General features: G+C 40.9%; 1 protein-coding gene and 1 pseudogene across 1 annotated transcript; one reads left to right on the forward strand and one right to left on the reverse strand.

Moving 5' to 3' along the window:
- The first annotated feature begins 143 nt into the window (after positions 1-143).
- Positions 144-14,639, forward strand: CLEC4A (C-type lectin domain family 4 member A). The gene is made up of 6 exons (XM_002822864.4): positions 144-283; positions 1,894-2,010; positions 5,292-5,390; positions 11,620-11,771; positions 12,821-12,936; positions 14,172-14,639. Exons 1-6 carry the CDS (start codon positions 202-204, stop codon positions 14,317-14,319), a joined length of 714 nt encoding a protein of 237 aa, XP_002822910.1. The 5' UTR covers positions 144-201; the 3' UTR covers positions 14,320-14,639.
- LOC100436058 (POU domain, class 5, transcription factor 1-like) lies at positions 9,816-10,930 on the reverse strand (annotated as a pseudogene).
- Positions 14,640-14,862: the final 223 nt, after the last annotated feature.

Genomic DNA, 14,862 nt, shown 5'->3' on the forward strand with positions numbered 1-14,862 from the left:
TGCGGCTTTTAGTTTTTGTTGTGGTTCTTAGTTCTCATGAGACCTCTCCTGAGGATTTGTGCCTATCTGGTGCCTCTGCTCTCCACTAGTTGAGTGAAAGGAAGGAGGTAATTTACCACCATGTTTGGTTCCTATTTATAAGATGTTTTAAGAAAGATTTGAAACAGATTTTCTGAAGAAAGCAGAAGGTCTCTTCCCATTATGACTTCGGAAATCACTTATGCTGAAGTGAGGTTCAAAAATGAATTCAAGTCCTCAGGCATCAACTCAGCCTCTTCTGCAGGTAAAGATCATTTTCTGGGGGTCAGAGTGAATGATGAGGTGAAGGATGAGGAGAGGGTTTATGAATAAGGCATAGGTGTTGTCAGTTGCTGGTTGTCTGATTGAGTATGTCTGGGAAACACAAGAGTCCCAGAAGATTGAGTAGCCTGCAGATACGCATTACGGGGTGTACATTTGTATTGTGGAGAAGAAAAGATTTTGTACCACTCTCTTCAGCCTCCACTCTGCTTACTGAAACAGAGGTGAGAGAAATCCACTCCAGTTCTGAGCTAAGGCAAGTGCTCTGATGCTCCTGTGTTTTCTGAGGCTGAGTGGGGCTGGGGTTAAGAGATTGAGTACAGCTTCTGAAACCATCAATCCAGATGCAGGGGGTCCTGATGAATTTGTGAGATTTGTTTTTAGATCAGTTAGAGGGAAAGAGTTTGGGTGGACAGTGGTGAGAGTATATTTGTTGGTAATGGATGGAAAAGCAACAAAAGGCCATTGCAAATGAAAGACTAGAAAGTCTACAAAGAAAGTCTCTTAAATCTCCAGGAAACTTTTTCTGAAATCAGAGAACCTATTGCATGTTGCATATCTGAGACAGACTCTGTTTTGTTTGGGAGTAGATGCAAGGTAATTTGGGTGTCGTGTGATATCTCAAGTATAGAGCAAAAGAGAGAAAAGAATGTATATAGAGTACAAGAAACTCTGGGGGAAGGGGTCAGGACTATAGTTATGCTTTCTAAAATACCTCTGTGAAGGTATGGAGAGCACTTAAGGAAATTTTTTCTCCTTAAAAACTTTGTATAATTTCTTTATTACACAAGTATTAATGTTCATTGTAGAAAAAATTAACCAGAGGTACCCAGATAATTGAATTATAATTACTCTTATCATCTAGAGAAAATCATAAATTTGCAATTTAGTGAATATCCTTCCACATACAAATACATATAATGTGCATATGTATTTTACTAAAAATGTAATCATATTATATAATACTGAAGTTTTTCCTCCCATCATTTGACAAAATATCATAACTCTAAGAAAGTGATCCCTAACCATGAGATGGTAACTAAAAAGACTGACTTTATTCTAAACATGTGATGAGGGATGATTATAAAGATTTATTTGCTATAGCATTATTTAAAGTAAAGTTGGAAACAATCTATTATTTAAATATATGATGAAATACTATGCAACCATAATAAGGAGTGTTAAAGAAGAAAATATAATGGTATGAAAAATGTTCATGATACAGTGTAAAGGAAAATAATATGTCAGAAATCAGTATTGATGGTATGTCAATAATGTGGGAAAATTTGCATATATGTATATATACATTCAAAAAATTGCTAGAAAGACTTATACCAAAATATTATGGTGTATTATAACTTATATGGCATAACAGTTATCCTCAATTATAGGAATTTGTACTTTTATGTATTTTCTAAAGTTTCTACGGTGACTATTATTATATCCTTTCTATTCCTATTCTCATGTGATTTCAAATGTCATACCATTAGTAACTGTGTGTCATCCAAGAAAAGGGAGAGAAAGAGGAGGAGGAAGAAGAGGAAGTAAAGACCAAACTTATTACTGATAAAACTAATTTGGCTTCTTCTTCAGCTTCCAAGGAGAGGACTGCCCCTCACAAAAGTAATACCGGGTTTCCCAAGCTGCTTTGTGCCTCACTGTTGATACTTTTCCTGCTATTGGCAATCTCATTCTTTATTGCTTTTGTCAGTAAGTATGCCAACTGAACCAATAAGCAATATCTGCTGTCCATGAACAGAGGGTATCCTTTAAAAATGGACTTTTGAAAATGAGCTTATCCAGAAATCTGAAATGAAATTTTCTCTGGGGAGACATAATTCATGGGAATCCACTGTGAATTTTGCTCTTTATTTGGATTTAGTTCCTGTCTTGTAAAAATAATGGAATCCATTCTCATTTAGAGAAACTGAAGCATAAATGTGGCTGTATGTATTTGTGTTGTAGAGTGAAATCTATGGAGCATCATCTCTATACTAGACACTATGTAAGTGAGGACAAATCTATATTTCCTCGGTAGCATTTTTCAGGCCAGTCTGATTTGCATGCACAGACACTTATGTTCTGGGATGAGCAGGTAGACAACAAGGAGATGGGAAGAAATATTTCAGGAAGAGTTCTCCACTGACTTTTACTCTGATTATTCCTGTCCTGCTCAAGACTGTGTGGGATCTAAAAGTCAATTTAGCAAATTAGGTGGATTGCTGCGCATCTTTGGCTTTCAGCATTTGTTGAGTTTTATTCCCCCCGGCTCTGTCACCCAGGCTGGAGTGCAGTGGTGCAATCTTGGCTCACTGCAACCTCCACCTCCCAGGTTCAAGTGATTCTCCCACCCCAGCCTCCCAAGTAGCTGGGATTACAGGTGTGCATCACCACACTCAGCTAATTTTTTTTTTTTTTTTGTACTTTTAGTAGAGACAGGGCTTTCTCATGTTTCCTGGCCTTGTCCTGAACTCCTGGGCTCAAGCAGTCTGCCCGCCTCAGCCTCCTAACGTGCTGCGATTACAGGCATGATTCACGACGCCTGGCCCAACATTTTTAAAAGGCATAAAAACCAGTATACATTTAGGTAGATTCTTTATTAATTTCTTTGGTCATTTCATAAGTATTGTCCGTCTACTGTATGTCAGGCACTGTGCCAGACAGAGAGTCAAGACAGAGCCACAGCTCCTGGTCTCAAGAAATTTAGAGAATGGTAAAATGAACCAGTGGTTATAACATTGTATGGTAAGTGTTGTACAGTTAAGAAGTATAATAAGTGCAAGAGGCTGAGGTAGGCTTCCTGGAGGAGGTGACATCTAGAGTTGTGTGTACCAAGAATGACCTAGAGATATGAGAGAGCATGGAATTTGGGGAAACGTAAGTATGCATGACTGGAACATATGGTGCTAAGTAAAGAGCTAAGAAATGAAGTTGTAGGTGGCAGAAATAAACAGGACTCAGACCATGAAGAGTGCTGTATATCATGATAAAGAGTTTGGATTTTTTCCCTCCTAAAGGTTATTTTATCAATTATCTTTTGCTGGTTAACAAGCCAATCTAAAACTTGGTGGCTTAAAGCAGCAACTATTTATGTAACTCATAAATCTGGGGCTTGGCAATTGAGACTGGTGTCAGTTGGGAGATTTCCCAGTCCTGGCTGAACTCACTCATGTATGTGTGGTTGGGTACTGGCCACAGGCAACTTCGCTTCTGAGGAACAGGGTGTTAGCTGGAATGGCAGGAGAGATTTGGCCACATTTCTCTTATAATTCATCAGGCTAGCCTGGGTTTGTTCACATGGCAACTGGCAGGCTTTTAAGACTGAGAGTGGAAGTAAGCAAGGCCTTTTGAAATCTCACCTTGGAACTAGCACAGAGTTGCTCCTGCACATTCTATTGGCCAAAAGAAGTCTTACAGGCAGCCCAGATCCAGGAGGTGGAGAAATAGACCACATTTCTTAATTGAAGAAGCTGCAAAATCACATTGCAAAGCAGTGTAGATACGAGGAATGTTGAAAGTTGTGGCCATTTTTGCAATGTTGCAGTCATGGAGAAAATTGAAGAATTTTAAGCAGGGAATTGATATAATTGGATTGGACTTATAGAAATATGATTTTTACAGAGGTGTGGAAAATGGATAAATGAGGACAAATTTGGAGGGAAAGAGAGGTTAGAAGGATAATTCATTAATTCAATTGAGAAATATTGTCAGACTGATCTACGGCTAGTGTTAGCGAAAAAAGAGAAGACGAAGTAGTTTTGAATGATAAAGGAGGTAGAGGTTTGATGAATATTCAGTTCTGCGAAATAAGGGACCCAGAGAAGTAAAGTGTGGTTCCAAAATTCTGACTTTGTAAACTCAGAAATCATTGTTTTTCAAAGAGGTAGACAATATAGGATCAGTAGCAGGTTTGGGTGGGAAGATGGTGATTTAAGTTTTGCGCATGTTGAGTTTTATATGACTGTGAGAGCCTCAAATGGACATGTCTACTGGGAGACACATTTGTCTGGATTTAGGCACAGAGGTCTGAGCTTTGGAAGTCCTTCACATAGAGGTAGCAGGTGATGCCGTGGGAATATATGATATCACTCAGGGAGATAACTTAGTGTGAGAAAGAGAGATAAGGATGGAACTCTGGGAAATGTTACATTTTAAAAGAGGTGGATGGAGGAAAAGGAGCTTATAGAAGAGTATAAGAAGCAGCAGCAAGAAAGGTAAGACAAAAACAACAAAGAGTAGTGTCCCAAGAGCTAAGGGGAAAGGCAACTGGGGTCAAGCCTTTAAGGAAGTCAGATAGGAAGAGGACTAAGTAACCCTAGGATATTACTGAGGATCCATTTTAGGGATGGTTTTAGTGAAATAGTGGAAGTAAAACCCAGAATATGATGGGTCAAGGAGCAAATGAAAGGTAGGGAGGAAAGAGAAAAAGTTCAGTTTCCAGAGGGAGAGGTGGGTTAGTTTTAAATTGGGAGAAACATGAGAGCGTTGGTGTGCTGAGGAGTAAGAGCCAGTTGGGATGGAGAGAGTAATGGAGAGAAGAGGAAGAAAATAATGCCCTCTTGATCCATGTGGGGTTCTTTTTAAAATTCTCCATTCTTCAAGGTAACCCAGAACTCCTCAGAATTAATTTGCCCCTCTCCCCTCTGCTCCAAAGTCCCAGGGTGTGTACATCCTTAAATACAAGTGTTTATTGCCCTCCATCCACCCACCCCCAAGAGTTAGCCTTTGCATGCATCTTATATTAAGTATTGAAGGAGAATGTGGAGTCCCTATAGATCCATTATGGTGGAACTGTTGTGTCCTCTTCCAACTACTGATCTTTCAGCTATTCCTAGAGATATCTATAGTTTCAAAATGGGAAATCTTTTCCCTCTGCTCAAGTAATAGGGCATTTGTAAGTTTTGTTTCAATAAAGAGTGCAAGAAAGTAACGATAAATAGCAAAGTCATAATGCTACCAGGGAAATAAATGGTCTTTATTCTCTTTTCCAGTTTTCTTTCAAAAATATTCTCAGCTTCTTGAAAAAAAGACTACAAAAGAGCTGGTTCATACAACATTGGAGTGTGTGAAAAAAAATATGCCCATGGAAGGTAAAAATTAATGTGCCTAGAATTCAGTTGCTGACTATGCTATGTAAGGATCCCAAATCAATATTTCCAGTAAGATTCCCAGGTAGATCATACTGAGAAGTTGAGTCTCACAATAATTTAAGCTACAAATGTACAAATATCTAGGACATGCTGGGCATGGTGGCTCACGCCTGTAATCCCAGCACTTTGGGAGGCCGAGGTGTGTGGATCACGAGGTCAACAGATCGAGACCATCCAAGCCAACATGGTGAAACCCTGTCTCTACTAAAAGCACAAAAATTAGCTGGGCGTGGTGGCACACACTTGTAATCCCAGCTACTCGGGAGGCTGAGGCAGGAGAGTTGCTTGAATGCGGGAGGCAGAGGTTGCAGTGAGCCGAGGTTGCGCCACTGCACTCCACCTGGCGACAGAGCAAGATTCCGCCTCAAAAAAAACCAAAAAACAAAAAACAAATATATAGGACATAAAATTCTTTTGTTGTTGTTTTTTTGAGACAGGGTCTCACTTTGTTGCCCAGGCTAGAGTGCAGTAGTGCGAACACGGCTCACTACAGCCTCGACCTCCAGGGCTCAAGTGATCCTCCCATTTCTGCCTCCTGAGTAGCTGAGACTACAAGCACATGCCACTACACTCAGCTAATTTTTGTATTTTTTGTAGAGATGAAGTTTCACCATGTTGCCCAGGCTGATCTTGAACTCCTAAGCTTAAGTGATCTGGCTGTCTCAGCTTCTTGAAGGGCTGGGATTATAGGCGTGAGCCACGGTGCCTGGTCCTAAAATTCGTATATGTACTCATATATCTTTAATTTGTCTGTGGAAAAAAACAGAAGCTTAATTGTGAAAAAGGTTACATTGCTTTTAGACTTCTTCAACCTTTGCTTCTTTCTGAACTTTCTATACACATTTGCTCTTTTCTCACATATTAGTTAAAACCATGTGATGAAAATGTGATGATTTTTTTTATGGATGTGAATTATTTAAATTCTTTAAATTAATAGATTATTATTATTATTATTATTATTTTTGAGACAGGATCTCACTCTGTTTTCCAGGCTGGAATGCAGTAGTGTGGCCACAGCTCACAGTAGCCTTGATCTCCTGGGTTCCAAGTAATCTTCCACCTCAGCCTCCCAGTAGCTGGGATCAAAAGTGTCCACTACCACACTTGGCCAATTTTATTTTTATTTTTTGAATTTTTGTAGAGAGAGGGTCTTGCCACGTTGCCCAGGCTGGTCTTGAATTCCTGGCTTCAAGCGATCCTCCCACCTCAGCCTCCCAGTGCTGGGATTACAGGAATGAGCTACCGTGCCTGGCCAATAGGTTATTTTTAAGAACAGTTTTATATTTACAGAAAAATTGAGCAGATAATGCAAAGAGATCTCATTTTACCCCTGCTCTGCACACATGCTGTCCCCTATTGTTAACATCTTACATGAATATAGTATACTTCTTACAACTAATCAACTAATATTGGTATATTATTATTAATTAAAATTCACAATTTTCAGATTTCCTTAGCGTTCACCTCATGTTTCTTTTCTGTAATAGGATCCCCATCCAGAACACCACGTTACATTGAGTTCTCATGTCTCTTTAGGCACCTCTTGGCTGTGGTAGTTTCTCAGATTGTCCTCATATTTGATGACCCTGACAGTTTTGAGCAATACTGGTCAGGTATATTATAGAATGTCCATCTATCAGAATTTGTCTGATGTTTTTCTAATAATTAGACTGGAATTATTGGTTTTTGGATGTAAAATGCTATTTTCATTATATCATATCAAGGGCATATATTATCAAAATGATTCTTAACTAGTGATGTTGGCCTTGATCACTTGGTTAAGATAGTGTTTGTCAAGTTTCTCCACTGTAAAGTTACTCTTTCTCTCCCCGCCCCTTTCCGTACTACACTCTTTGGAAGGTTCAGTCCACACTTAAGGATTGGGGAGTTATGCTCTCCATTCATGACGGTGGAGTATGGTATCAGTCATGGTCAGCAGGCTGGAGACTCAGGAGTAAGAGTTGCAGTTTGAGTCCAAAGACCATCTGCTGCAGAACCTCGAAGAGCCAGTGCTGCAGATGAAGTGCAAAGGCAGTCCACTGAGTTTCCTCTTGCTCAGAGGAGGTCCTCTTTTTGTTCCACTCAGATCTTCAATTGATTAGATGAAGTCTACTTACATTATTGAGGGCAATCTGCTTTACTCAAAATCCAGCAACTTAAATGTAAATCTCATCCAAAAACATTTTCACAGAAACATCCAGAATGTTTGACCAAATATCTGGGCACTGTGGCCCAGATAAGTTGACACATAAAATTAACCATCACAAGTATCTGTATAATTTATTTGAAATTTTGTCCAGGTGATATTTGTCTCTTTTATTCCATTTATTTATTTATCCAATCATTTATTTATATCTGCATGTACTCATGGAGATATATATATCTATATATCTATCTCTTCAACTTTTAAGTTCTGGGGTACATGTGCAGGATGTGCAGGTTTGTTTCATGGGTAAACGTGTGCCATGGTGGTTTGCTACACAGATCAACCCATCACCCAGGTGTTAAGCCCAGCATCCATTAGCTGTTCTTCCTGATGCTCTCTCTCCCCGGCTTGCTCCCTCCACCACAGGCCCCCGTGTGTGTTATTCCCCACCGTGTGTCCAACTCATGGATATTTATTTTAAATTTTGGTTTATAATCCAATACTGCTTTATTTTGTAGTTCCAGCTTTGGACATTGGGAACTTTTTCATTTGACTCCTGTGACCCTTTAACATATCACCACAATGTGTTTTTTTTTTTTTGTTTTGGTTTAGCACTTCCTCACTTTCTGGGACTGCAAAATGCTTGAGACTCACATTGCACATTTCATGTCCCTATCCTAGAATCAGATATTTCTTTGAGGAGCCCTAGTTCCTTTGATTGAAGAATACTGTCCTATGAAATTTGATAATTTGTATTGTCATTTTCATTCAGTTCAATGTATTTTTAAAAATTTCCCTTTAGACATCTTCTTTGACTCGTGGATTATTTAGAAGTGTGTTGTTTAGTTTCAAGTGTATGGAGATTTTCCTTTGTTATTTCTTTATTAATTTCTGGTTTCTTTTCACTGTGGTTGGAGAAAATGATATGATTTCAGCAATTTTAAACTAGTTGATGTTATTTAATGTCCCAAGATATGGTTTGTTTCAGCATATGTTCCAGGGGCACTGGAAAAGAATGGGTATTCTGTTGTTGGGTGGAGCATTCTATAAATGTGGATTAGATCCTTGTAGTTGATGATGTTTATAAGTTCTATGTTCTTGCTGATTTTCTGTGTAGTTCTGTCAATGGTTGAGAGAGAGGTGTTGACGTATCCACCTATGATTGTATATTTGTCAATTCCTCTTTCAATTGTATCAGTTTTGCCTTATACATTTTGCAGATTTGTTTGGCGTATACACATTTGGGGTCACTTTACAAGGCTCTGTTTATTTTTTTTTCTGTCTAGTTTTTTTGTTTGTTTGTGTTTTTTTTTTTTTTTTTTTTTTCAGACGAAGTCTCGCTCTGTTGCCCAGGCTGGAGTGCAGCGGTGCGATCTCGGCTCACTGCAACCTCTGCCTCCTGGGTTCAAGCAATTCTCTTGCCTCAGCCTCCTGAGTAGCTGGGATTACAGGTGTGCGCCACCATGCCCAGCTAATTTTTGTATTTTTAGTAGATATGGGGTTTCACCATGTTGGTCAGGCTGGTTTCAAACTTCTCATCTCAGGTGATCCGTCCGCCTCGGCCTCCCAAAGTGCAGGGATTACAGGTGTGAGCCACCACGCCCAGCCTTTTTTTGGTATTTTTAGTAGAGACAGGGTTTCGCCATGTTGGCCAGGCTGGTCTAGAACTCCCGACCACAGGTGATCTGCCCGCCTCAGCCTCCGAAAGTGCTGGGATTACAGGCGTGAGCCACTGTGCCCAGCCTTTTCTGTCTAGTTTGTTTCTGTTGTTCAGTTGACATTTTCTGTTGTTTTGTCTTCCAATTCACTAATCTCTCTATCCCCTTCATTCTGCTATTGAGTCCATCCACTGAGCTTTTTATTTTGGATATTATATTTTTCAATTATAAAATTTCCATTTGATTTTTCTTTTTTTTTTTTTTTTTTGTCTATCTACTGTGTCCCAGGATTCTTTATTTAAGAAAAAAGTGATACATGATGTGGGATTAAAATCAAGAGCATCATTGAACTTCACATTCCCTCCAACCAGTTGCCCCAAACTCCCCTGCCCCCACCCTTTGTGTTCCCAATTCCTTACTCCCCTGCCCCCACCCTTTGTGTTCCCAATTCCTTTCTTAGTGAATGAAGAACTTAATCCCAAAAGCCCTGGCACAAACTCCAGGTTCTCTTTCCCTAGCTCCTCCCCTCCCCTGTCCCCCATTCCTAGAAGGGCAGGCACCTCAGTTTGAATGCATGGGAGAGCCCAGAGTGGTGACGGAGACAGGGGGAAAGGCTTCCCCCTCAGAGAAAGGGACCGAGGAGTACAGTGCAGTGAGGTGAGGGCTCCCATAGTCTGGGGTACCAAAATGAGGCCCTGGGGCCAGAGGAAAGGACACTGGTCCCCCTGAGAAAGGAGACCCAGCAGCCTCAAAATCCTCTCGTTGTGCATAGCCACTGCTTGATCGCTTGCCCTTCTGGCGCCGGTTACAGAACCACACTCGGACCACATCCTTCTCCAGCCCAAGCTGCTGGGCGATGTGGCTGATCTGCTGCAGTGTGGGTTTCGGGCACGGCAGGAACAAATTCTCCAGGTTGCCTCTCACTCGGTTCTCGATACTGGTTCGCTTTCTCTTTCGGGCTTGCACGAGGGTTTCTGCTTTGCATATCTCCTGAAGATTTTCATTGTTGTCAGCTTCCTCCACTCACTTCTGCAGCAAGGGCCGCAGCTCACACGTGTTCTTGAAGCTAAGCTGCAGAGCCTCAACGCGGCAGATGGTCGTTTGGCTGAACACCTTCCCAAATAGAACCCCCAGGGTGAGCCCCACATCGGCCTGTGTATATCCCAGGGTGATCCTCTTCTGCTTCAGGAGCTTGGCAAATTGCTCGAGTTCTTTCTGCAGAGCTTTGATGTCCTGGGACTCCTACAGGTTTTGCTCTAGCTTCTCTTTCTCCAGCTTCACGGCACCAGGGGGGACGGTGCAGGGCTCCGGGGAGGCCTCATCGGAGTTGCTCTCCACCCCGACTCCTGCTTCGCCCTTAGGCTGAGAGGTCTCCAGGCCGCCTTGGGGCACCAGCCCCACTCCAACCTGAGGCACACAGTACGCCATCCCCCCACAGAACTCATACGGCGGGGGGCATGGGGGAATCCCCCACACCTCAGAGCCTGGCCCAACCCCCGGCCCGATTCCTGGCCCTCCAGGAGGGCCTTGGAAGCTTAGCCAGTTCCGAGGATCAACCCAGCCCGGCTCCGGCCCCCCTGGCCCACCACCTCCACCGCCTGGAGGGGACGAGAAGGCGAAATCCGAAGCCAGGTGTCCCGCCATGGGGAAGGAAGGCGCCCCAAGCCGGGGGCCTGGTGAAATCTTGGTTTTTCTTTATATCTTCTATTTCTTTGCTGAAACTTTCTAGTTTTTCATTTGTTTCAAGCATGTTTGTATCTTCTTGTTGAAGCGTTTTTTTATCATGGCTGCTTTAAAATCTTTGTCAGATAATTCTAACAATTTTATTATCTTTTTTCTTTTTTTTTTTTTGAGACAGGTTCTCGCTGTGTTGCCCAGGCTGGTCTTGAACTTCTGGGATCAAGCGATTCTTCTGCCTCAGCCTCCCAAAGTGCTGGGATTACAGATGTGAGCCACCGTGCCGGCCCCATTTTTGTTGTCTTGATTGCAGGCATCTATTGATTATTATTTTTTATTAAATTTGAAAACTTACTGGTTCTTAGCATAATGAGTTATTTTCTATTGAACTCTGGACATTTTTGCATTATATTCTCAGAGTCTGGATCTTATTTAAACATGTTTTCGTAATAGCTGGGCTTTTCAGATAGCACTTCAGGAGGAGAAAAGGGGCCCTGCCTCATTACTGCCTGATTGAGGTAGACTTGGCTTCCTTGACACCTGAGGGGCAGGGGCTCCTGGTTACATCTGAGTGTGGAGGGGAGTTCCAGCTTCCATGTGCTCTCCCTTGGCTCTTAATTTTAATAATACACACACTTTTAAAAGTGATTATTTATATTGCACGTATGTGCCCCTCTTCCCAATACAGAGACAGCCTGGAGCTGTTGCCCAAAGAATTGGAAGTCATTTAGTTCCAACTGCTACTTTATTTCTACTGAATCAGCATCTTGGCAAGACAGTGAGAAGGACTGTGCTAGAATGGAGGCTCACCTGCTGGTGATAAACACTCAAGAAGAGCAGGTACTTTCTAATAGATAATGGGGCTGTGAGCCCTGCCTGATCTTTGTATATCTCTCTTGGCTAAGAAGGAGGTTTTTGTTACTTCGGGATATTTGCGCTGTGGTAGAAGGCTTTCAATAAAATAGGTCGAAAGGGCTCCTAAGCCTTTATATTCCATACCTCCTTCCTGCTTCAGTAAAACTAACCTCCCCGGAAGAAATTGTGACATTAAAAATATATGAGGGTTGAATGGAAGGATGAAAATGTTTCAGTCTGAAATATCAATTTGTTATTTCAATATGTAAATGTTTTATACATGATTAACTACTTAACAGAGAAGCGGTATTAAGTTGAATAGAGAAAAGAAATAAAGTTAACTCATGATGAATCACCATCAACACTCAGGAATGAAAATAAAGAATCCCTGAAGTTATGAAAGGAAAATGACTGAATCTGCCAAAATTTTCTCATGTACAACTTTGAAGAATGTAATCCCTTAGTGAAGAAAAGAGGGGAAGTAAACCTGAGATGAGAATTCATTCTGATCATAGAAATTGCTTCCATACTGACTGGGCATGCTGGCTCATGCCTGTAATCCCAGCACTTTGGGAGGCCAAGGCGGGCAGATAACTTGAGGCCGGGAGTTCAAGACCAGCTTGGCCAAAATGGTGAAACCCAGCCTCTACTAAAAATACAAAAATTAGCCAGGCATGGTGGCACACACCTGTAGTCCCAGCTACTGGGGAGGCTGAGGCATGAGAATCGCTTAAGCCTGGGAGGCAGAGGTGCAGTGAGCCAAGATCGTACCACTGCCCTCAAGCCTGGGACAGAATGTGAGACTCCGTCTCAAAAAAAAAAAAAAAAAATTCCTTCCATATGCACTGAACATCATGCTCACAAGTGATGTCTTTGATTCTGCCCTGCTCAGCCAGAGACCCCCCATTCCTACGTAGAGCTCCAATGCAGCTGTTGCTGGATCCTCTCCTTTTCTTCTTGTTTCTCTAAGGTATTAAGAATTCAGTTTAAGGTGAATACTGTAAAGTCTGTGACTACTTCTTTTCCCCCCTCAGGAGTTCATCTTCCAGAATCTGCAAGAAGAATCTGCTTATTTTGTGGGGCTCTCAGATCCAGAAGGTCAGCGACATTGGCAATGGGTTGATCAGACACCATACAATGAAAGTTCCACGTGAGTATAGAATGAGATAAAAGAATCTTGGGTCCTGGATCATGCAGAGAGCTTAGGGTATTCTAGCTATCAGCTATGAAAGTAAAATAGCTCACTCTTCTTTTAGCTCTTGGGTACTAGGTTAAATAATTTCATTATCTCATTTAATCTGCACAAGAACCCTATGAGGCACACATTGTTATTTTTGCCACTGTAGATATGAGGAAATTGAGCTTGGAGAGTGTAGATAATTCAGCTAAGGTCACCCAGTGGTGTCAACAATAGTTCTCAAATCGGGTGGATCTTACTGTGCTTTTAACCCATATATTTACCTGTCTCTACATAGTGAAAATCCATGTTGATTAAGATCATAACCAATTATTAAGATTTAATAATTCTTTTTTTTCTTTTTTGAGACAGGGTCTTACTCTGTCAACCAGGCTGGAGTGCAGTGCTGCAATCATGGCTCACTGCAGCCTTGAATTCCTGGGCTCAACCGATCCTCCCACCCAAGTCTTCTGAGTTGCTAGGATGACAAATGTGTGCCACCACACCCAGTCAGGCTGAAGATTTAATGCTTCTTATGAAGCAAAAATGCTAAATTCTGATAATCTTATATCTCATATTTATGTAATTCTTTAATTACATAAATTACATACTTTACATATATTACATAAATTACATAAAATACATACTTTACTGGATTACCACCTTTGATCTTCATATCCACTGTATGAAATAAATAGTGATACTACTCTAGTCCTCATTTTTTAGATAGAAAAACTGAGAATCAGGGAAGTTAAATTACTTGTCCAATAACAAGGATAAGTAGAAGATTCAAAAGATTTTACTAGTTCTCTAGATTTTAAAAACAGTGCATTAAAAAAAGGAAAAAACTCTACTGATAAGTGGGACCAGGGTAAAATCTTTTCATCATACAAGGATACCCTATAGGTTGACGGACCCATAGGAACAGGACATAAGGATGGACAAATAGAAGAGAACGTCTAGAAAATCTATGGTGAGGATATTCAAAGCAGTAAGGTAGAGAACATTGAGTGACATAGGCACAGTTTTCAAAGGAAATGCTGGAAACGCAGATGGAGGAGAAGCTGCATGATGAGTGGCAGAAAGGTGGATTTGGGCATATCTGACCCTATATTCCATGAAATTCATCCCTAGCTCCTCACCCCTGTCTCTAACCCTTTTCAAAGCTCTGTTTGAAGAAATGCCCTCATCCTTTTTGTCCCTTTCAGATTCTGGCATCAACATGAGCCCAGTGATCCCAATGAGCGCTGCGTTGTGCTAAATTTTCGTAAAGTACCCAAAAGATGGGGCTGGAATGATGTTAATTGTCTTGGTCCTCAAAGGTCAGTTTGTGAGATGATGAAGATCCACTTATGAACTGAACATTCTACATGAACAGGTGATTGGATTGGTATCTGTCATTGTAGGGATAGATAATAAGCTCTTCTTATTTATGTGTAAGGGAGGTTCATAGAATTTAGGTGGTCTGTCAACTATTCTACTTATGAGAGAATTGGTCTGTACATTGACTGATTCACTTTTTCATAAAGTGAGCATTTATTGAGCATTTTTTCATGTGCCAGAACCTGTACTGGAGACCCCCATTGTGCACACATGGAGAGAACATGAGTCTCTCTTAATTTTTGTCTGGTTGCTAAAGAATTATTTACCAATAAAATTATATGATGTGGTTTCTCCTCCTGTCTGGTTTTCTCTTCATCCCTACTATACTGATGTATAATTGACAAATAAAATTGGATATATTTAAGGTTTACACTGTGGTGTTTTGACATACATATATATTGTAAAATGATTACCATAATCAAGTTACTTAACCCACACCCGTTATCTTACATAGTTAACAATCTTGTGCGTAGTGAGAACGTTTAAGATCTACTCCCTTCTGTCCATTGGTATCAA

This window comes from Pongo abelii, chromosome 10 (assembly GCF_028885655.2).
Source record: "Pongo abelii isolate AG06213 chromosome 10, NHGRI_mPonAbe1-v2.0_pri, whole genome shotgun sequence".
NCBI lineage: Eukaryota > Metazoa > Chordata > Mammalia > Primates > Hominidae > Pongo > Pongo abelii.